Below are 21,628 nucleotides of genomic sequence, written 5' to 3' on the forward strand. Positions count from 1 at the left end.
GTGTTTTGATTGTGGTTGAGCCACCTTCCAGCAAAACATAGTTAAACAAGCTACATGTAACGTGATTATTCTCTATTTTGATACTTGGCATCAAAGGACTCAAGTCAGATCACTGTTTCTGGTCCAGGACATGCCAAATTTCAAAGTATAGGATAGTTGTTGACTAATTCTTTCTCCATTTATTCTTTATCACAGCCAGCACCTTCCTTGTGTCAACCAATACCAAAAAAGAGGGCTCCACTGACCCTGAATGAACTACTGCAGTGATATGTCCCCTCTATCTGTCCACTTCTGTGACTGAAGTAAGTACCTGGATGAGGTTCCTTCAGTACGTTTTTTCCCTTTCTTTTGTTTTCCTGCTTATGCCTGACTAAACAGCATGTATTGTTTTGTGAAGCTTCCTAAGCTTAAGCTGACAGGTTGGCATTCACTCCTCGTTAGTATAGTGGTAAGTATCCCCGCCTGTCACGCGGGAGACCGGGGTTCGATTCCCCGACGGGGAGAGCATTATTTTCTTCCCCTCTCTCAGTACCCAATGTCGAACGAAATATTTGTTGGGTAGCAAGCAAGCAAAGTTTATTTATGCAGCGCCTTTTACAACAGAAAGAAAAAAATCAACATTACAGAAAGAAAATCTGGTTCCGGGCCCCCATGAGCGTTGCCAGTGGCGACAGTGGCAAAGAAAAACTCCCAAGAGAAGGAGGAAGAAACTTTCAGAGGAACGAAGACTCAGAAGGGGAACCCATCCTCCTCTGGTTGATACCGGATAGCAAACATTTTTAGTAGAGGTATTATAGTACAAAGCAGGAAAAACAGGTGGAGCAGTGGTTAAATTGATTATGATTATGCAGTGGCGGCAGCAGCATCTGAGGGTGAGGACTGCACAGCGTTGTACAGCATGAAGCTCAATGGTGGTCAAGCCGGTCCAGAAGGCTGGCGAGCAGTGGCACCGATCAAGGCAGAAGAGGCAACAGCATCAGATGCACAGGATGGGCAGCTGTTCAGCTCAGCAAAGAAAGGAAACAGACGGAGAGTCAGTTCTGTAATGAGTGACTGATCACAGATTAGTGTAAACGGAGCAGCAGAGACTCCGGCAGGTCTAGATCTGACAGGGAAAACTAATTACCAAAGGCTTGACTATACAAGTAAGTTTTTAGTCTAGACTTAAAGACTGAGGCTGTGTCTGAGTCCCGAACATTAACAGGAAGACTATTCCAAAGCTGGGGGGCTTTGTATGAGAAAGCTGATGTAACTTTATTAATTCTAGGTACTAATAGTAAGCCAGCACCTTGTGATCTAAGTAGGCGTGATGGTTCATAGTGGGAGAGTAGTTCACGCAGGTACTGAGGGGCGAGTCCGTTTAGAGCTTTATAGGTCAGTAATAGAATTTTATAATCAATGCGAAATTTAACTGGTAACCATTTTGGTGTGTGTTCTGAAGTGCCTGAATGCGTCTAAACCACTGTTTCTCAGTCTTGGTGTTGGGGTGCCAGCGTCCTGCACTTCTTCATGTTTTCCCAGCTCCGGGAACACTTCGGATTCAACTCAACAGCTGTCAGACATCCTGTCTTGTTTGGAAGTGAGTATTTGAGAGTTGACTGTTCAGCAGGGAAAACCATTCACTTTGCATTGCTTAAAGTCAAGCCTGTGGCCTGTAGGGGCAGGTGGCCACAGCTAATGCCACTCCTCGTTAGTATAGTGGTGAGTATCCCCGCCTGTCACGCGGGAGACCGGGGTTCGATTCCCCGACGGGGAGGAACATCTTTTTGGTCCCCCAGATTCTATTAGTATTTGTATTAGTCTATTAGGACCAGGATCCTGGCCTTAATTAACTATAAGGAATCTGAGGTCTGGATCTCGGTAGTGTCAGAAGAGTTTTTCACTTTCCTCCGTTCAAAAGATTAAATGTAGAAACAGTGCCATTGTGAAAATTGAAATTTTATAAGCATCATTTGCATATTATGCTTGTAAAATGCAAACTCCGTTACCCTGTTCCTGATACGTTTAATCTGCAACGAGAAACTGTCAAACACTAAACATCACAAAGCTGGCAGATGACAAGCTGACTTCAGCTTCGTAAAAAGTAGAATGCTGAACGTTTTACAATAAACTATTATACATTTCTGGAAAATTTCCTGCTGGAGATGTGAGAAAAGCAGCTATAGCTGAGCTAAAGCTTTAAGCAGAGCAAAGCAAGTCTGCGTTTTTATTTATATTATATTTTTTAGCCTATACTAGTACATCAGCACATACTGAGACATATCTACAGCCAAGATGGTGAAACATTACTTGAATAAAGTGGACATGAAATGTTGTGGCTCTCAAGGTGGTTAGATTTTTGTTGAAACTTGACAAAATGGCTCTTAACATTTGGGTTGCCGACCCCTGAATTCCTTTTAAACATAGTTAAACTAGCTACATGTAAAAAGTGAGTATGTGGCTGTTAGGCTTCAAGTAGTTAGGAGTCCAAGCGCCAAATGTGCTGTATCCTTAGTGTTTCTTGCTCAGATTGGCATTAATTATTTTTTATTTTTGTCTGCCCCGTGATGGACTGGTGACCTATCTAGGGTGTTTCCTGCTTTCTGCCCGATGCTCAATGTTTTTCTTCCCTAAAATGAATTGTGTAGACCAAACTATAAGGCCTGCAGACATGAAACTTGGTCAATAGGTAGTACTCTCTCCCTTTACGCGGGAATGATATCAGATGAATCTCCTTCTGTCTCTCTGTGTTACTTCTGTGAATGGGGTGAAGCAACGGTGCTCTCAGACCAGGGTTTTTTATTCTAAGCAGGGAGGACTTCTAAATGATGGTTTTCTTAAATAACTTTAGCTAAAAGTAAAGTCTGCTCAGCAGAACAGAAGGTATGTAATGTTGTTTTCTACGTGTGTAACTAGATAGGTGACAGTGCCCTCTTTTGACCTGAATCAGGCTGCTGGTCTGTATTGGCAGCGGGCCACATGTGCTCTTACTCCTCGTTAGTATAGTGGTAAGTATCCCCGCCTGTCACGCGGGAGACCGGGGTTCGATTCCCCGACGGGGAGATAAACCTTTTTTTTTCTCCACCCCTTTTGTATGAGTTGACATGTGAAATGATTGAAGTTGTTGTTAGTGTCTACAGAGTCCCTAAAGTGATCTTAATATAGTAAGTTGTGGCCACACCTTAATAAAAAAGGAGTAATCGTGTTAGGAGCTCCGCAAGTATCTTCCAAAAAACCCTGATCAAATCAGCGAGGTGTTGAAGAACAGGACAAGCCAGTGTAAGAATGTCAATACAGAGTAGATTAGTCATTAAGATGGCACACATGCTGTTGAGGTAAATGCAAATAATTGCATTTCAGATGCACTTCAGTCCAGGGGGGGCAAATGGTAAGTAATTGTTACAGTCAGTAAATATTACTGTAACACTGGTGGTATCATAGTCATGATTTCCAAATTCAGGACACCAAATCCAACTTTGGAGGTATTTCAACATGCGCTCACTCCTCGTTAGTATAGTGGTAAGTATCCCCGCCTGTCACGCGGGAGACCGGGGTTCGATTCCCCGACGGGGAGAGCATTATTTTCTCCCCCTCTATTTTGTATAAATAGACCATCAAGATATTTATGCTATTGTCAGTGTACCTAGACAGTGTGCTGGAAACGTCTTACTTCGTGTTTCAGTCTTGCTCTGTACGTTTTCTTGGAGCCTTGAAATCTCAAAACACTTCAGTTGAAGAAATTCTTTAAGAAATTCCTGGAAAATATTTGGAAAAAAATGAAAATGGATCTTGTCCGAAACCGAAATTCAAGCTACGGAAATGGAAAAAAAGTCGTTTTTTTTTTTTAAATATATATTTATGCTTTTGAATGAACCCAATAAATGTAAAATCACTTAATGTTGATAATCATTTGTTTTAACAGGACTAAACAGTTATTTACAGTCTCAGAGTTTACAGTCATTGAAAACATAAAGTAAACGTTTCCTTTAGAATCCAGCATCCTTGACAACAGAGAATGATGGGTCATTCAAGGCAGGTAATTCCTTTATGCTGACTAAGGGGTCTTTCTTCTTTTTTCCAGGTAGAAGATGCCATACCGGTTTCTCTTGTGTTATATTAGCTTGCGCCAATACATTTATTCAAGGGGTTAAAGGTCTCCTAGATGAACTTGACAAGAAGCGAAAATAACAACTGCTGGAAGTGAAATCTTTTCTTACATTCCCTTATCTTTTCCCATTCAAGTGAACTGGCTTTTTCAGAAGAATGCACTGATTATAAATACTGTTGGTGTATTACAGATGGGTAAAATACCAGTTCATCCCAGCATGACATTTTATACTTAGACGTTTAGTAACAAAGCAAAGCTCTGTAAAACTGTCTGCTACAATCCATCTGTCACTGCATGCATGTGGGTTTAGGTTTCGAGCATTTAGCAGTGTCAGTTGGGCCTGGTCAGGTTGAGTCGCAGGCTTCAATTTCATGTCCAAGTAGACCTCCCGAACACTGAACCGAGAGTTTGTTATCTACATTTGTACCTACACTCATTGGCCTTTTTATTAGGTACATTTACCAAATAGATAGATGGATAGATGGATAGATAGATAAATAGATAGATAGATAGATAGATCACTATTAACCCCAGGAGGAAATTCATCGATTACTGCAGCACATTGTACAGTAAAGAGCAGAAGTCTTGCCGTATGTTATTATGCAGATGCATAAATAGAAGTAAAGATGTATAATAAAATATACTAAAACAACCATAACCATAAAATATATTGTGCAGTACAAATAAGTAAATAAAATCCTATAAATATTATGCAGGTGACAGTGCAGTGGGCCATGTCACATCCAGTGAATCATCCAAGCGGAAACACGCAAACCGAGTTAATATAAGTCAGGGGGCTTTGTTAGTTAGTACAGTGTTAAGCATTCTCACGTTCTTAAACTGGGGTCTGATGTCTCGCCGGAGTGAAAGTCTTTTTGTTTCCTTGCGATGGTCAACTGGTCAAGCAAATTGAGTCCGCGGGTAACCGTAACCAAGAATCCTGGAGAGCTTAGCTGGCCTTGTTCTTTCTGGGTGAGTATGATGCTAGCCAGCACAGGCATTTGCAAGCTGACAAAACAGAACTGGCAGTTAGTGTTCTCCTCCAAGCGTATTGAGCTGTACAGTGACTTTAGCAACAGCTTGACAAGATGTGGTGGTGCTTCATGTGATTTGGAGGAAGCTTGTGCTAGCCTTCACCCTCCCAGCATAGTAACATCGTGTAATGGGGGAGAGCTGCCTAGGGTCACTAATACTGTCACTACAGAAAACCACTTGTGTCAAGAGTTGGGTGCTGATCTGGATAAACTGCAGTAGATATCCGAGTCCAGCAGCCAGCTGTGAGTAACTAGAATGTATTTTGGATCTTAGTAGATGAGATTCACAGGGTGACGGGTCAAGCAAGTTATAGTTTCAAGGGACTTTTTTGAGGATAAAGAATTGCACAATGCTTAGTTTCAATTGTTTATAAGTCCTGTCTGCCCAACATGTGGCTACAGGAACATGGTTTGCTGGTGTAAACATGAAGCCACAAAAAAGGATGTGACCAAACCTTTTTAGGCAAGAATGCAAAAGAGTACTTAGTATAATCACTAAGTAATCTTTTGAACACTGCACATAATTTACCAACCATTCTCAAGAAGAAATTTCTTCTTAAAACCCACTTAACCAGTTTTCACAAAAATTCTGGCGTTCACCAGTGTTTCCTTATTTGGGTTTTTGTTGTTGGGTAAGAACAGAATCTACACACACTCAGGAGCACAAAGGTGTGAGCAGTTCCTGCGGGTTAAGAACACGTCATGAATCTGACGTAGACTTTTTCTTAGGACCTTTCTCGAGAGCAGAAGGTGCAGAAGAGACGCACTAACAACCTGCAACCGTCACCCTGAAGTTAAAGTTGGAACATTTCAACATGACTAGCACCAAGAATTCTGGGAAAGTAACGTCAGGTATTGAAGGACTGAAGGAAATGAAGGAGAGTGGCCTTTAGTGGCCTACTGTCGGTCCTCTGCAGAATATCTTTGAGAAACTCTGGGATGACTTGAGCTTGGACTGTTTCGTACTCACTTAAAAAAAGATGGTTCTTTTAAGGGTTCTTTAGTAAAGAACCCATTTGTGTGCTTAAATGAGTCTTTGCATGGTGAAATCGTTCTTCAGATTGAGGGAGAACGTTATATTTTTGAAAATGGTTCTCTGTAGCACCAAGAAGGTTGTTCTATTGTATACACACCTAAAAAGATGGTTCTTTAAGGGTTCTTTCGTAAAGAAATTGTTCTATATAGAACCATGAACACTCTGAGAACCCTTTGCACAGTTAAAGGGTTCTTCGCATCGTGAAAGGGCTCTTCAGGTTGATGGAGAACGTGCTATAGATGGTTCTACATAGAACCTTCCTGAAAACGGTTCTATATAGCACCAAAAAGGGTTCTACTATTGTTACGATGTCACTCTCCATCAATCTGAAGAATTTCACCATGCAGACCATCCTGGTTCCAAATAGAACCATTGCTTCTTCTGAAGAACCCATTAAGAACTAAATTAAGCGTGTATGGAGGAACTTGACTTACCTCTGCACTCAGCTGCTGCAGGATTTCCAGAATTTTCCAAGGCTGTAGATTTTGGTTCAGTATAAAAAATTGTAAGGAGACGGACAAACAGTTGTTCTTAGGCAATAATTTTCCGAAACGGTACCGGCTGCGTGTGTAACATGGCCGGTTAGCTCAGTTGGTTAGAGCGTGGTGCTAATAACGCCAAGGTCGCGGGTTCGATCCCCGTACGGGCCAGTTCGTTTTACTTTCTGTGACCTCTCCTGGGGTTTTGACATGCCTAGAACAGGTAGCGTTACTGTGCGTTTTAGGGGACGCGGTGCGGTTTTTGTAAGACACAACGACACGTTTTGCCTCAGTGACAAGTTCTTTTATGTTATTTACAGAAATGTAACCTTAAACAATCTAACAATCCTATGACCCCCTGCGCTGCCCGTCCTTACCGACAGATGGCGATACGCGACTTTTCTTAGCTGCAAACCGCCGATGGCGATAAAGAGCGAACATGCAAGCATGCCCGGCGTTACTGAAGACAAACACACGCCTGTTTGTGTTTCATTTGTTTTAGATCATTGAGACTTGAGACTTGAAGCTTGAAGTCTGACATCGTTAGGACCTGGTTTTGGTCGATATGGCTGGCAACATAAAGGATAAAGAGGCTTTTCAGAGGTTGAACTTCCTTTACCAAGTAAGTACGCTAATAGACTGTCTTAACGTGGAATTCCACCCATTTTTGAAAAAGTCAGAATAGTTCAGTCTTTCAGGTGTAAACGAGGTCATTCAGAGTGGTTTGATGAGAAGTGGTTCTCTGTAGAGACACTTACAGACTTGGATTTCTTCACAGTGGTGGTGATAGGAACCAGAGGTCACCATGTCTAACAACACAAACATAGCCATTTTATTTACTGTCCAAAACCACCAGTGAACCTACACGTGTCTTCTGAGTTTTTATATACTGTTGATTATGGTAAAATACCCCCCCACAATTTTTTCAGATTTATGACTATTTTGCCTTACATCTCTCTGCATGTACCGCTCCACCATGAATAGATTAACATAAATGGATTAAAATATATTTTAAGCCAAAACTTTATCATAAAACAGTATGTCAGACATCAGGCAGCATGTATCTGCGCGTTTTATGTAATAACGTTCTGCGAGGGAGCTGTTAGAGGTGGACGTCTGGTTCCTATCACCACCACTGTGAAGAATTCTGACTTGATCAGCTTCTCTAGAATGAAGCACATCAAACCACTCTGAATGACTTTGTCAATGTCTGAACCATATAATTGTGTAAAAAATGTTATGGGTTCACTTTGTGAACACTTTGTAAATAAAGCAAATCTGAATTTTCTCCACGCTATGCATTCCAGGCTGCTCATTGTGTTTTGGCCCAAAACCCTGAAAATGTTGAACTGGCACGGTTTTATTGCTTCACTCAAAAAACAATCGCCAAACGCCTGGTGCTGAGACAGTGAGTAGCACATTTTTATACACTGGTCATTTATTTGTGTTCTTTACGCAAGTAAGGAAGTAAATAAGAAGATAAAACACAACAACAGAAGTGCTTAATTGGAAATTCTTGTGATGCTTTAATAATGTATGTTTGCTTACAGAGATCCCTCAGTGAAAAGAACCATATGTAAGAAATGTTGCTCCTTACTTATCCCCGGCGTTACATCCACTGTCAGGCAAAAACGTAAGATATTTTTTCTCCTTTCTGGTTAACTTCTTCAAAGAAGTGTTTTTATTGTATGGATTATGTGGAAATACTAACAGTCTGATCTTTCAGATGTCTCAGGCTTTTCCTAAATGGATTTTTCTTTGTCCAATCATATCAGGAGGTCCCCGAAGGCAGCGTGTGACTGTAATACGATGTCTCAGCTGTGGACTAACCAGAAGGTTTCCAAACAATCCAAAACACCAGCTGTGGGTGGACCAGCCTGAGGCGCAGTTAGAGAATCAGCCTCAGCCGGGTACGAATGCTGATTGTTATACACAACAATTTGTCATTTCTTTCAAATCAGGCATATTTTCATTTATTGTCTTCACATAGTAATAACACGTATGTCCGAAAACATGCAGATGTCAATTCTTATAACTGAGTTAAGTTATTTAAAGAGGCATCTGTTGCTGATATAGGTTTTTAATTGCATGTACACAGCTTGTATAATGTCCATAGAAAAGCACAGAGTGGGACATTGAGCAACCGCACATCAGTCTAAGGTCACCATGCTCAATGCCAAGAGGGTAGTAAAGCCCATTACCTCACACCATCTTCTAGGAGAAAATCTCCCTTATGACTGATTTCTCAGCAATGTATTCCTGCAGGCTGGACACTGAGCAAGTGATGATGCTGTGCATTACGTATCACCCCATATATGCAGAATAGTTTGTGTTTATCGTTGGCATTTCATTCGTTTTGAAAGGGTAATTCCACCTTTTTTAAAATTTCCGCCTGACTAAATCATTAAGGTGGAAGCAGTCATTCAGAGTAGTTGAACGTGAATCCTCTGTTCATGAGAAACTTGCCAAGTCAGAGTTGTTGACAGTGGTGGTGATAAGAACTAGACATCTGTAGAGTTTAATACATTTAAAAAGCGACGTCACAGAAAGTTAGTTCTGAGATTTTGGCCTTAAGCTTACTGCCAAAATTTGCTCACATGCAGGGTGTTTTAAGGGAAAATCAATTTTCAGATTTCCTACTATTTCACCATTGTAAACGTTACGTATAGGCTAACAGCTCAGAAGAAACGTGTAGGTTAAAATGGTCCATTTGGATATTAGATAAATGACTGTTTGCACTGTAGATTTATGGTTCCTATCATGACCATTGTAAGTCAATAGGTTTCTTTACAGTGAATCCTTTTACATCAAACCAGTCTGACTGACTGTTTATACTGCTACCATGAATTATGCAGAAATTTTGAAAATCATGAGTTCCCCTTTAAGTGCACTTGAATGTAAAGAAGATTTAAGAGTTTGCTGGAAAGGATTAAGATAAGGTTAGACTCACTAGTCTGGGTTATGCAGAACATGAACAGCTTGAGTGCAGCATATATATATATATATGTATGTGTGTGTGTATATGTATGCGTGTGTGTTTGTGTATATGTATGTGTGTAATATATATATATATATATATATATATATATATATATATATATATATATATATATATATATATATATATACACTATTAATACCCTTCATTTCAGAAGAACAACTTTTGGACACACAGTGTAATATCTTTTCCTCTGTTGTTTTGTGCTCCTACAGAGACACAGAATCCTTCATCCAAAGCTGCTGTCCAGAGCGACAAACCTCATGAATCCAGTGGGGTGGATTCTTCAGCACAGAACCCGGCCACTTGAGATCCGGCTTCTCTGAAATCCTTTGGTGTCTGATTTTCTACTTGAGACTTGATTTCCAACAGTAAGGACGTCACTGTTGGAAGTTATTTACTGCTGTGACCTGCATGCATTCTGTGTGCTGTTACACTGGGTCAGTTGGAACTAACATTGATTAGTAAGTCCCTGCAGGACCCCTGTGCTCGTGCTTCATTGGCTGACTGCAACGAACACTGCAGAGGAGAAATATTCCATGTTGTTGTTACATTTTAGTTGCGCTGTGTGTATATTGAGTGCATGACAACTTCTTTTGAATGGAAGCTACACATGGCTTCCTTTATTTTCATATCAAGATACAGTTGCTCTTGGTTAAATTACATGTTCTGTTGATTAAGTGAAAATAAGTTAACACATCCTCTACAGACTTAAATGTGGCATTTTTCTGCAAATTGTAGTGCACAATTTCCATTTGTCTTAACATATTTGTAAAAATAAAAAATAAAAAACAAAATATAAAATGTGCCATAACTTTTGCACAGGCCATATTATATATTCTGTTTTTTCCCAAAATGTTAAATTCAGCAAATAATCAGTAATTGTCCATTAAAATGTGCAGAAGTTTGTTCCCTGCTGGGGATGTGTTAACATATGTATTTACTCAGAAATTCCACAAAATGTCATTTGGGCAAATTTATACATTGTGCTTTAACAGGACTTGCATGTCCTGATAATTGTAAATTTTAGACAGCAAAGCCTGATGCTTCAGATTACAGTTTGATATTAAAAGGACTATATTATGAAAAACACAAATTTCCCTTGGTGTGTGGCAGTAAAACAGTTTGACATAGTATGTATCAAAATGTGTTATTTACATTCCAGTCTGTTTATAGAAAGTCTTTTTTGAGTTCGTTTTTTGTGAGGTCACCAAAAAACAAATAATTACTATATAAAAAATAATATATTCTCCTTGTAGCAGTTTATAGCAGTTTAGCCCCACCCACTCACCACCCTGAAGTTATAAGGGGTGTTTCAGCCCAGACTGCTTTTTGAACGAAGCACAAAACAGTACAGCCAAGCAGAACAGATCCCATTTACATGTATCTTAAAACCAGTACCAAAACCTGTTTAATTCTAAGGGATAAAGAGAAATTAGAAAATGGTCTTTTAAAAATGAATTATGACTATTTTTGGTACATAAACCTACACAAACATCGTAAACAGACGTCAAACCTCAGGGGGAAAAAATAAAGGATATGGACACTTTAAAATAAACATGAACTTTCTGTTTAACAAAACAACAAAATTAAACTGCAGTGTTTGTTGCAAGGCCTAAAATACTAATGTTTAATTTATTGTGTATATGTATATTTAGGAGGATAGATATTTAAATTTTGTTTTGAAACAAACGATCTTTATTGTACATTGAATATCACAACACATTAAAATGACTTTTTATTGCAAAGTGTATAAAAATTCTTTATACAGTTCATTGCTCTGTGTCTTGGTGATCTTTTTTTTTCTTTAAAGTTGACCTTACAAAGAAAAGCAATGGCATTAAATGTCCCCGATTGGAGAAAAATGTGATGGTGCTAAACAGTCTCGTCTACTTTCTTTTCTCTTCAGAATTTTTCCCCTTTGGTGAACGGAAGCGTGTCTTTTTTGAGAAAAGCAGGTTCTTGGTGAAGAACAAGGGAACGTTGCCCCTGTAGAGGAGCAAGGCCAGGGTCATGCCTAAAAAATATAGCCATATTTATTATATATTGCACATCATATTTCACATGTAAAATCTGTGTAATAATTATTATTATATATTACATATTCATTAGAATATGAATGTGGTTGTATTTAGACACAGAGGTGCCCATAAAGATTATTTTGAACATTTGGGTCATGGAGGCAAACAGCACTGTTATATGTTTTATCTTACAGGCTCTAATCATTCAGAATGAAAAGACTGTGCACATTTGTGTTCAGTTCAACATAACCTACCCACAAGAGGTCCAAGCCAGTAGACTAGAGCGTATTCGGAGATGGTGTGTCCAGGGCAGGTGAAGGTCAGTGCGTAGGCGAGGGAGGGATTCACATAAGCAGAGGTATAGTCGCTTCCTTTAAATGAGTACACAGTCAATAAGAACATCTGCTTGTATGGCCCTTATTCTAATAGTCGTCTCTTTAAAGATGAGTTCTGAATTTCAGCAGAATTAAAATGACTAAGGTTTAAACAGTGTCAGAGTGGTATGATGTGAAAAGCATTCTAGAGATACAGAACTGTTCATAGTAGTGGTGATAGGAACTGGGTGTTTGATGTGTTTATCATTAAAAGCTCCCTCACAGAAAGCTATTACATGTAGTGGTCATAAAGGTACTGCCTGATGTCTGACACATTGTTTTATAGTAGTTTTGAGACGGTTCTGGCCTAAAACATCCATACATTCAGCTCATTCGAAGGCAGAATAGTCACCAAATAAAACATTTTTGTAGATTGACCATTATTTTACTATCATGGAAAAATTCATACACTTAAAACTCAGACACATACAGGTTCACTGGTGGTTTTGGAATGTAAATAAAATGGCTATATTTGTGTTGTAGACATTGTGACCCCTGGTTCCTATCAGCACCACTGTGAAGAAATTTAAGATGGTAAGTTGGTCACATCACTCGAAATGTTTACATCATTATAATTGAATTATGGTTAACTTGAGGTAAGTTGTGAAAAGTTCCTCTTTAAGACCTTGACTGGAACATAACCTTAGACTGGTCTGCCAGGTGATGTCAGTTAATGCACTACCATTCAGAAGTTTGGAATCACTTTTTAGTTTTAATTTGTGTTTATTTTTGCTGTTTTACACACAATAATGGCATATATGCAGTCGAAGAGCACTTTATTAGGAACACCACCTTGTCTCTACACTCATTGTCCATTTTATCAGCTCCACTGACCATATAGGAGCACTTTGTAGTTCTACAGTTACAGACTGTAGTCAGTTCTGCAGTGATGCTGATATGGTGGTAGTGTGTTAGTGTGTGTTGTGCTGGTACAAGTGTATCAGACACAGCAGTGCTGCTGGAGTTTTTAAACAGTGTGTCCACTCCGTGTCCACTCTAATAGATACTCCTACTTTGTTTGTCCACTTTGTAGATGTAAAGTCAGAAACGATAGCTCATCAGTTGGCTGGATATTTTTGGTTGGTGGACTATTCTCAGTCCAGCAGTGACACTGAGATGTTTAAAAACTCCACCAGCACTGCTGTGTCTGATCCACTCAGACCAGTGCAACACACACTAATACACCACCACCACGTCATTGCAGTGCTAAGAATGATCCACCACCCAAATAATACCTGCTCTGTGGGGGTCCTGGTCATTGAAGAACAGGGTGAAAGGGGGTAACAAAGTGTGCAGAGAAACAGATGGACTACAGTCTGTAATTGTAGAACTACAAAGTGCTCCTATATAGTAAGTGGAGCTGATAAAATGGACAATGAGTGTAGAAACAAGAAGGTGTTCCTAATAAAGTGCTCAGTGAGCGCATATATGGTGGATATTAATGAGTTATTCAACATTTCAAGTGTATCAGAAACAACAAGAAGGTATTAACCAATAAATAATATAGTACATTTAGTGATTTTTAGCTTTTTGGTCAAGTTATCTGCTTTGGGATATGAGACACCCTTTTTTTCTGCTTAGCTGACTTACCTACATAGTAGAGGAAGGTGAGCAGCAGGGCTAAGAGGGGAGTCTGGAGCAGCTGTGACCTGCGGTGTAGGCTGAGGGCAGCCAGATGAAAAGCCAGTGCACTCACAACCTCTGTAATGGTGCCCTGTATCAGTGGTGCACGCAGTGATGTGCTGCACTCAGCTGTCATCATGTTCTTGATCATGTGCATGTCTGTCAGCTCCATTGCCCAGTACCAGCCGGCTAAGAGCAGGGCAAGCTGTGCCCCTGCGAACTGGCCTGCTAAGCTGAGAACAGTGGATACTACTCCAGTCTCCTTCTGCAGGAACCCCATCAAAGTCACTGAAGGGTTTCCAGTGACTCCTTGCATGATGACACCATGGATGGTTATGGCTAGGAAGAGCATTGTAAGGGTGACATCTGGGCCCAAGCCTCCAGCCCACTGGCCAATCTCAGAAATGGTTTGCACCTCCAGCCTGCAGGCCGCAAGCACAAAGGCAGCAATGAATTCAGTCAAGAAAGTCCACTGCGGCCTCTTTCGCACAAGCAGAACCCGAGCAAATGCACCTACGGCCACCACAGTTATGAAGTAGCCCAGTGATATATTAAGCCCTGACATTATTAGGCCTTGGGTCTACGGGCAGCGTGCACACCTGGCTGGGTCAGAGGGAAAAGAGAGGCAGGAGTTCCCCAGCCCCAGTATTTGCTCACAGTGTATGATAACGTGGCACACTGAGGCACAAGTTTCTTATCAAAGCCCACGTTTTTTCATACCTGGAGCCAAAACACCACAACTGACCGATTCAAGGCCATGTGGAAAGGGGACATGTGGTGTAGTCACTCATTATCACGCTAATGTGGGTCTTCGTTCGGCAGCATGAGGGTGATTCCGCGACGGGGTGCCATTCAGCCCTCTTAAACTCTTTTAAGAACTCTTAAAAAGTCAACTTTATTTAATCCTCAGCATTTACAACACTGAATCTAAACATGCATTTAACCATTCAAAAGCATTCAGTATCTTATTTTGTACAAGGTTTCATTGTTACCAATAGCTTGAAGTAAGAGGGTTGAGTTTTTTACCATAGAAATAGCAAATGCACAAAATGTGATGAAATAACATAAGGACATTAAGGACATTCTAATAGTTTACTTAAAATGTATTTTTGTATTAATAATTTAATTTTAATCTGTAATTTGGGTAACAAAGCAAAAGAAAAAAGAATGACAAAAAAAAACAATTTTCTTCCCAGGGTGTCCAGGAAATTCTGATGATTCAAATTCATATTGAATATGTGACTTGTGCAATATTCCATAGGGGTGAATGTGTTCTGGTGAGTAAATGTTAAAGGACACAACTTCATAAGCTGTGATAGGTATGGAAAAGAATATTTCAGGCATTCGATGTTAAATGAATTCACACAATGCAAAAATAATAAGTATTTTGATGAATATATTTAAGGGTTAAGTGTAGCTATAGTGGGCTGGGACAGGTTTCTGTAGGTTTCTTAGTGTGGGTCTTATTAATGTTTATGTTACTTACCTGAAACAAGCAGGTAGGTTGTTGTACTGGTCTCTTTATTAATGTTGTAAACAACTCTTACCTTTACATACATATTTGTAAAGGTAAAGGGACATAAACGGCACTCCAATCGTGGGTCGCCCTCCCCCAGACGTTTTGAGTTGGTTCAAAATGGATCTTTTGTGGCAGCTTGGACTTATTTTTGGACTGTTTTGCTATGGCCATAATTTTCACCACTGGCTGTTTGACCTGAATGTTCTTAAGAGGCTGAAGTCTGATTCCTCCTCGTCAGCTTCTTTTTTTCCTGTTCCACCTTAATGGTGCAACAGTAAAGATTACATTTCAGTGCCAGAATGTAACCGCTGCACGATTTAAGGTGGAACCGTAAGATTCAAACAAGAATCTGGTGAATAAGAAGCTGACTTAAGCTTTGTAAAGTTATTGAAATTTTGTCGGCCAACTGACTGATAGAGAGAATTTATTAATCTTTTGATTTCTAATGACGAAATATAACAAAAACACAAACCAGTGTCCACTTATTTATTTCTGGAAAAGGTTCTATATAGCACCAAAAGGGTTTTGCTATTGTTACAATGTCAAGCTTGTATTAATAGCAGAACCTGGTGTATGTAGAACCATTTAAGAAGAAGTCTGTATAGAACCATATACAACACATTCTCCATCAATATGAAGAGCCATTTCACCAAAGAACCAAATGGTTCTACGCTGAACTCAATTCTAAATAGAACTGTTGCCTTTACTAAAGAATCCTTGAAGAACCTTCTTTTTTATATGTGTATGTATTAAAAATTCTTGTATAACTACAAACTAGCACTACCGCTGCCTCACAAAGGTCATTTCCATGTTTCTTAGTCATAAGTTCTGAAAAAAAATGATATTTTTGTATCACTATCGCACAGTTTTATAAAATTCCTATGGAATTTTGACTCTCCATCGTTTTTTCCGATGTGTTGTTGAATATTTTATTCCTTCACATTCCACAGATTAATCAAAACTAATTGTGCCCATTTTGATTTCAAAAGAAATTTGAATATGACCGCTAGCCTTTTGTGTCGACACATTGTTGTATCCTCTTTTTCTATATTTATCAAAAAATTAATTTCTAAGAACATTTCATCATTTGAAAGTTCTCTTCTGTACATCGGATTCTGTCCTTTATCAATGACTGTTCAGACATCAGTAGCCAATACTTGGCTGTCACCTCACTGTAAACACTGACCTCTTGATGACGAAATATAACAAAAATACAAAACAGTGTCCAGTTATCTTCATAATTGGAAATGTATGCATGAAATTTAACTTAGCTAGAAACTTAGATTCCATATATTATCTCAGTTAGTTAGCTAGGTTATGTTATTAGCTAACTTGGCTATTTTATAGCAGCATGGCGGCTTTTTCTGCCCTTATAACTGAAGTTTTAAATGTTCAGCGGAGGGCTGGGTTTGATAAAAGGCCAATAAATAAAACAAAAATAATACTTGAGTAAGACGACACAGAACCCATCAGGGTCGGTATTTTAAGGCTTTCCGTCAATTTGTGCTCCAGGCCTCGTTGGCGCAGTAGGCAGCGCGTCAGTCTCATAATCTGAAGGTCGTGAGTTCGAGCCTCACACGGGGCAGATCTTTTGGCATTTCTTTTGTTGATATACTGTATGTTCTGAATAGCACCATACACAATTCAGCCGCACGTACGTCACACTTATAAATATTATTAGAAGCCAACTACACACGTATGTGCTGTAACAGCACTGCAGAACTCTACCCCTGATCTAAAAGAGGGCTTCATTCAGTGTATGTGTAAAGGTCTGTGGTGTTTTGTCGCCCCCTAGCAGTCATACTGCCTTATGACATCCACAGCTGGGATTATCTCCCCCAAACAGGCTTATTTAGCAAAAAACAGGGCTCTTATGGCTTTGGGCTCCCTAAAACATGGCTCAGAGATCAGTTGGAAAGTGTTTGGTGTTTCAAAATATATAATAATAACTAGATCACATTTCATACAGGTAGCAGCTCGAAGTGACAGCAGTAGTAAAAGGAAAGAGGTTAGTGATTTTTGTCTACTGTTAGTTTAGTAACAGCAACAAAACAAAGTAAAATGGAATAAAGTTACAAGTCACAATTAAAATAAGCTGAGACATAACAGATTACAGTTAAACGATAAATACGAAAAGCTCGAATTTGAATTAAAATTCATCAAACAAAAAGATGCCTCTCCACTTTTTCAGGGTATTTAGCTACATCATGTGTTGGAGCATATACAGACAACCACTCTGTGAGGTGCTGTGAGGCCATTAAGAGCTCACTGACAGCAGCTTAGTTTATTGTTTTTGCATCAACACTGTTTTTTTTCTCTCTGTTGCCGAAAATCGGCGACCAGAGCTGGGATTCAAACCTACGATATACACCGATCAGGCATAACATTATGACCACCTCCCTGTTTCTACGCTCATTGTCCATTTTATCAGCTCCACTTACTATATAGGTGCACTTTGTAGTTCTACAGTTACAGACTGTAGTCCATCTGTTTCTCTGCATACTTTGTTAGCCCCCTTTTACCCTGTTCTTCAGTGGTCAGGACCCCCATGGACCCTCACAGAGCAGGTACTATTTGGGTGGTGGATCATTCTCAGCACTGCAGTAATACTGACATGGTGGTGGTGTGTTAGTGTGTGTTGTGCTGGTACGAGTGGATCAGACACAGCACTCTTCTATCTGATTCTGTCCTTTACCAATTACTGTACAGACATCAGTAGCCAATACTCAACTGTCACCTCACTGTAAACACTCACCTCATGTTTATGAAACAGATACCTTTGTTTACAACTTCTGTATTTTTAATGATAAAATATGTGTGTATGTAACATATATGAAAACATATGACAGATATATTTTGAAACATGTAGCTATTCAGATATTCAGCTAGCAAGTAAATTATTAGAGCTAATACTTAGCTAGATAGCAAACTTTGAGTGTTGCTTCTACTGTATTACTGTTAGACCACCTATTGAGAAACTGAGTAATACAGTGGGAGAATAAATAAATGAATAAATAAAATTCATAACTCATTCATTCTGGTGCCTCTTTGCTGAGTCAGTTGAGAAAAGGTTCTAATGCATTTCAATAGCATAAAATTAAATCTTTACTGTATTTGTACATGGAAAGTGATGAAATAAACACTAAACAATAAAACATTTGCCATCAGATTCTTATTTCTTTTAGTTGAACATAAAGATTCCAGTTTGACCCACTTCATGCAGAAAAGTAAGTAACCGTGTTAATTAAAATTCTGAATGCACTGAATTTCTAACAGAACACAAATCCTATGGAGACCCTAAAGTGTCTATGCAAAATAAAAAATATTTGCAACAGCGTTGCATTCCCTTCAGAAAAGTTTGCATTCCCTCACAAACATTATGCATTCCATTGCAATTATTTTGCATTCGATTGCAATACTTTCACATTTTCTAGCAAAAGTTTTGTGTTCCCATGCAAAATCCACTGCATTTGCGAGGGAATGCAAATTTACTGTAAAGGAATGCAAAATATTTGCAAGAGAACGCCAAATTATTGCGAAGGGACGCAAAATTTTTGCAAGGGAACTCAATGTCTACTTTTTTTAACCATGGTCCTTTAGGGGCTCCATACAAATATACTGGAGCCACTAAATTGCCTATGCATGAGAGAAAAAAAATTGCAACAACATTGTGATCCATCCTTTTTAAGTTCCCTTGCAGCTATTTTACCTTCCTTTGCAAAACTTTTGTGTTCCCATGCAAGATCCACTGCATTTGCAAGGGAAAACAAATGTTTGCGAGAGAGCATAAAATTATTGCGAGGGAACACAAAACTTTTTATTTTTATTTTTTTATTAACCACAGATACTTAGGGGCTTCAAATGTACAAAGCCACTGAAGTGCCTTTACAGCCCAAAAAAAAATTATATATATATATATATATATATATATATATATATATATATATATATATATGTGTGTGTGTGTGTGTGTGTGTGTGTGTGTGTGTGTATTATATATATATATATATATATATATATATGTGTGTATATATATATATATATATATATATATATATATATATATATATATATATTTGCAATGGCACTGTGTTCTCTTGCAAAAGTTTTAAGTTCCCTTGCAATTATTTTGCCTTCCTTTGCAAAACTATTGTGAGGGAATGCCAAAATTATTGCAAGGCAATGCAAAACTTTATTTATTTATTTATTTATTTTTTAACCACAGTCACTTAGGGGCTTCGTACAAATGTACATAGCCACTAAAGTGGAGTCTTTGTGGAAAAAAAATATATTTGCAACAACATTGTGTTTCCTCGCAAAAGTTTTGAAGTTCCCTTGTAATTATTTACCGCATTTGCAAGGCAATGCAAAATTATTGCAAGACAATGCGAAACATTAACGAAGAAACGCAAAATTATTGCGAGGGAACGCAATTTCATTACAGTCCTTTTTTTTTTCAACCATGGCCCCTTGGAGCGTCAGGGCTTTAATTAAGGCGCCCCCTGGTGTCTGAGAGACTTAAGCAGTCGTTTGAATGTGGCTGATTAAGCAGGGCCGGTGTGGGAGAGCAGAGGAGAGGGGTGCAGCCAAACTGACCCTCACTCCATTAGGCATGCAGCGCTGCTTTTAGCTCCTGCCCGCCGCTCTCCCTGACTGACTGAGGGGAATTCTGAAGCATGTGAAACTCCCAGCCGCTCCACGCTTCAGCACAGCGCTCTTCTGGGAATATTCAGCTCAAAAAGCGCGCTGCCTGTCCCGATGCGCCGCCCTCCAGAGTCTGCTCTGGATAATCCTGCAGGGTGCTTCTGAGAGCGCGTGCGCTTATTTGTCTTGTCATTGCCTTAGAGGACTATGGATTGAAATGGTGCGATGTTCCGTGAGGCATTAGCACGCGTTTGGATTTGCTGGCTGCTGGTCACCACTCTGGGCTGGACGTGGACAGGTCATGCACACAGCTGCCATGAGGTCAAAACAGCTTTCCAGCTGCGCCAGGTCGGCCCCCTCAGATGGGTCCCAGAAACAGCAGCACCAGGTTGGTTTGCACAGCACAGCTTTAGAAACTTTGGAAGGACATGGGCCTTCTCCAGCCTGATGATCAGTAAATATTAAAAAGTATAAACAAGAAATAATTACAGCAGTCAAGTCAGATTTGGGGCAAACATCCTGATTGTAAAGCCGTGCAAGTTTATAGTGCAAAATAAATAAATGAAGTTGTTAAAAGTGTTTAAAAGCACCATATGACAGTGTCATAAATTATATCTGAGGTTTATTAACAGAATTTTACCTCAATTTCAGGAACATTCTGGTCATCTCTAGCAGGGAGTCTTTTAGCTGAGGTGAAGTTTTAGCATTTAACTTTAGAACCGGGCTGGAAGCTGGACATCAGTGTGCTTGTGCATCTGTGAGAGCGAGAGAGCGAGAGAGAGAGAGTGAAAAGAGAATGTGCGAAAGGTCAGGAAGGTCGCCGTGATCCCAGTCAGCTGTTTACTGCCCTGTATCGGTGACAGATTCTTCACATAGGGCAGTAGAAGAGTGTCCGGCAGGGCAGGTGCCCTCTCACAGTTCTACAGAGAATTTGTCAAGTCTCACTTTCTTTACATTTCTTTGGCATCTCTTACTTTCTCTTTAGTTTGTCTCTCTGTCAAACCTAAGTTATGTCAGTTTACCTCAGTTCAGCAGTTCTGCTTCAGCTGAGAGCGCCTGGATGAAACTCTGTCTGGGTTTCGAAATTCAATACTTTTACACTACCAAGCACATTACTGATACTACTACTACAATTAATGGGCCATTCAGTACAAAAGATCAATACTCAATAGTCTGTTTTATCAGCTACCGTGAGCCAATAAGCATGCTTCTTCCAACATTTATGATTGGCTGTGTAAGGTACACTCCATATGCATGTTATTAACTTCCCGATTAGTCTGTAATCTGTTGTGGTCAGTAAATATATCATCCACTTCCAGAACCTCCTACAGAGAACCTAAAGTGCCTATGAGAAATAAAAAAAAAAATTGTCATTTTGTTCCCTTTTGAAATGTTTGCATTCCCTCACAAACATTTTGTGCTCCATTGCAATTGTTTTGTGGTTGATTGCAACGGTTTTGCATTCCCTCGCAAAAGTTTTGTGTGTGTCCCATGCAAAATTCACTGCATTTGTGAGGAAACGCATAATTACTGTGAGGGAATGCAAAACTTTGGCAAGGAAACACAATGTTTACTGTAATCTGTTGTGGTCAGTAAATATACCACCCACTTCCAGAACCTCACACTCAGGCCTTGTGCCACAGGTGTCCAAACCATTTTGAACCATTTTTACTATTCAAATATCCAAACCCTTTAATAGAATTTAAATATTTCAACAATGAACTATTTTACATTGTGTCATTCATGTGAAGCACCACACTTCCATAGCACCACAGATGCTTTTGTCCTGTAGTCATCTCCCCAACCTAGCACT

At 39.4% G+C, this 21,628-nt stretch overlaps 3 protein-coding genes and 6 non-coding genes across 9 annotated transcripts in view; 8 read left to right on the forward strand and 1 right to left on the reverse strand.

The window, feature by feature from the left end:
• Nucleotides 1-431: 431 nt before the first annotated feature.
• Nucleotides 432-503, forward strand: trnad-guc. The gene has a single exon. It is a non-coding gene; the product is annotated as a tRNA-Asp (tRNA).
• A 1,181-nt stretch (nucleotides 504-1,684) lies between these two features.
• On the forward strand, nucleotides 1,685-1,756 carry trnad-guc. Its single transcript has one exon. It is a non-coding gene; the product is annotated as a tRNA-Asp (tRNA).
• Nucleotides 1,757-2,970: 1,214 nt separating this feature from the next.
• Nucleotides 2,971-3,042, forward strand: trnad-guc. Its single transcript has one exon. It is a non-coding gene; the product is annotated as a tRNA-Asp (tRNA).
• Nucleotides 3,043-3,481: 439 nt separating this feature from the next.
• trnad-guc lies at nucleotides 3,482-3,553 on the forward strand. The gene has a single exon. It is a non-coding gene; the product is annotated as a tRNA-Asp (tRNA).
• Nucleotides 3,554-6,733: 3,180 nt separating this feature from the next.
• Nucleotides 6,734-6,807, forward strand: trnai-aau. Its single transcript has one exon. It is a non-coding gene; the product is annotated as a tRNA-Ile (tRNA).
• Nucleotides 6,808-7,057: 250 nt separating this feature from the next.
• On the forward strand, nucleotides 7,058-10,375 carry rpp21 (ribonuclease P 21 subunit). The gene is made up of 5 exons (XM_036586703.1): nucleotides 7,058-7,258; nucleotides 7,944-8,044; nucleotides 8,187-8,269; nucleotides 8,412-8,546; nucleotides 9,850-10,375. Exons 1-5 carry the CDS (start codon nucleotides 7,202-7,204, stop codon nucleotides 9,942-9,944), a joined length of 471 nt encoding a protein of 156 aa, XP_036442596.1. The 5' UTR covers nucleotides 7,058-7,201; the 3' UTR covers nucleotides 9,945-10,375.
• Nucleotides 10,376-11,303: 928 nt separating this feature from the next.
• aqp12 (aquaporin 12) lies at nucleotides 11,304-14,295 on the reverse strand. Its single transcript, XM_036587250.1, has 3 exons — nucleotides 13,620-14,295; nucleotides 11,910-12,026; nucleotides 11,304-11,651 (listed from the first exon to the last, which is right to left on the reverse strand). The coding sequence occupies exons 1-3, from the start codon at nucleotides 14,215-14,217 to the stop codon at nucleotides 11,524-11,526; spliced, it is 843 nt and encodes a 280-aa protein (XP_036443143.1). The 5' UTR covers nucleotides 14,218-14,295; the 3' UTR covers nucleotides 11,304-11,523.
• A 2,388-nt stretch (nucleotides 14,296-16,683) lies between these two features.
• Nucleotides 16,684-16,756, forward strand: trnam-cau. The gene has a single exon. It is a non-coding gene; the product is annotated as a tRNA-Met (tRNA).
• A 2,960-nt stretch (nucleotides 16,757-19,716) lies between these two features.
• gpc5b (glypican 5b) overlaps nucleotides 19,717-21,628 on the forward strand; it is an 80,624-nt gene continuing 78,712 nt past the window's right edge. Inside the window, exon 1 of the mRNA XM_036587307.1 lies at nucleotides 19,717-20,203. Coding sequence (XP_036443200.1) covers nucleotides 20,041-20,203 — 163 coding nt within the window. The 5' untranslated portion in view covers nucleotides 19,717-20,040. The remainder of the gene's footprint in view (nucleotides 20,204-21,628) is intronic.

The sequence above is a fragment of the Colossoma macropomum genome, unplaced genomic scaffold (assembly GCF_904425465.1).
Source record: "Colossoma macropomum unplaced genomic scaffold, Colossoma_macropomum, whole genome shotgun sequence".
Classification (NCBI taxonomy): Eukaryota; Metazoa; Chordata; class Actinopteri; order Characiformes; family Serrasalmidae; genus Colossoma; species Colossoma macropomum.

Excerpts from the sequence above, each read along its gene's own strand:
- rpp21 (XM_036586703.1), top strand. The coding sequence starts at position 7,202 with ATGGCTGGCAACATAAAGGATAAAGAGGCTTTTCAGAGGTTGAACTTC. Across the intron at positions 8,045-8,186 it reads AAACGCCTGGTGCTGAGACA|AGATCCCTCAGTGAAAAGAA; the intron begins GTGAGTAGCACA and ends GTTTGCTTACAG. Across the intron at positions 8,547-9,849 it reads AGAGAATCAGCCTCAGCCGG|AGACACAGAATCCTTCATCC; the intron begins GTACGAATGCTG and ends GTGCTCCTACAG.
- aqp12 (XM_036587250.1), bottom strand. The coding sequence starts at position 14,217 with ATGTCAGGGCTTAATATATCACTGGGCTACTTCATAACTGTGGTGGCC. Across the intron at positions 12,027-13,619 it reads CACCTTCCTCTACTATGTAG|GAAGCGACTATACCTCTGCT; the intron begins GTAAGTCAGCTA and ends ACTCATTTAAAG. Across the intron at positions 11,652-11,909 it reads CTGGCTTGGACCTCTTGTGG|GCATGACCCTGGCCTTGCTC; the intron begins GTAGGTTATGTT and ends TATATTTTTTAG.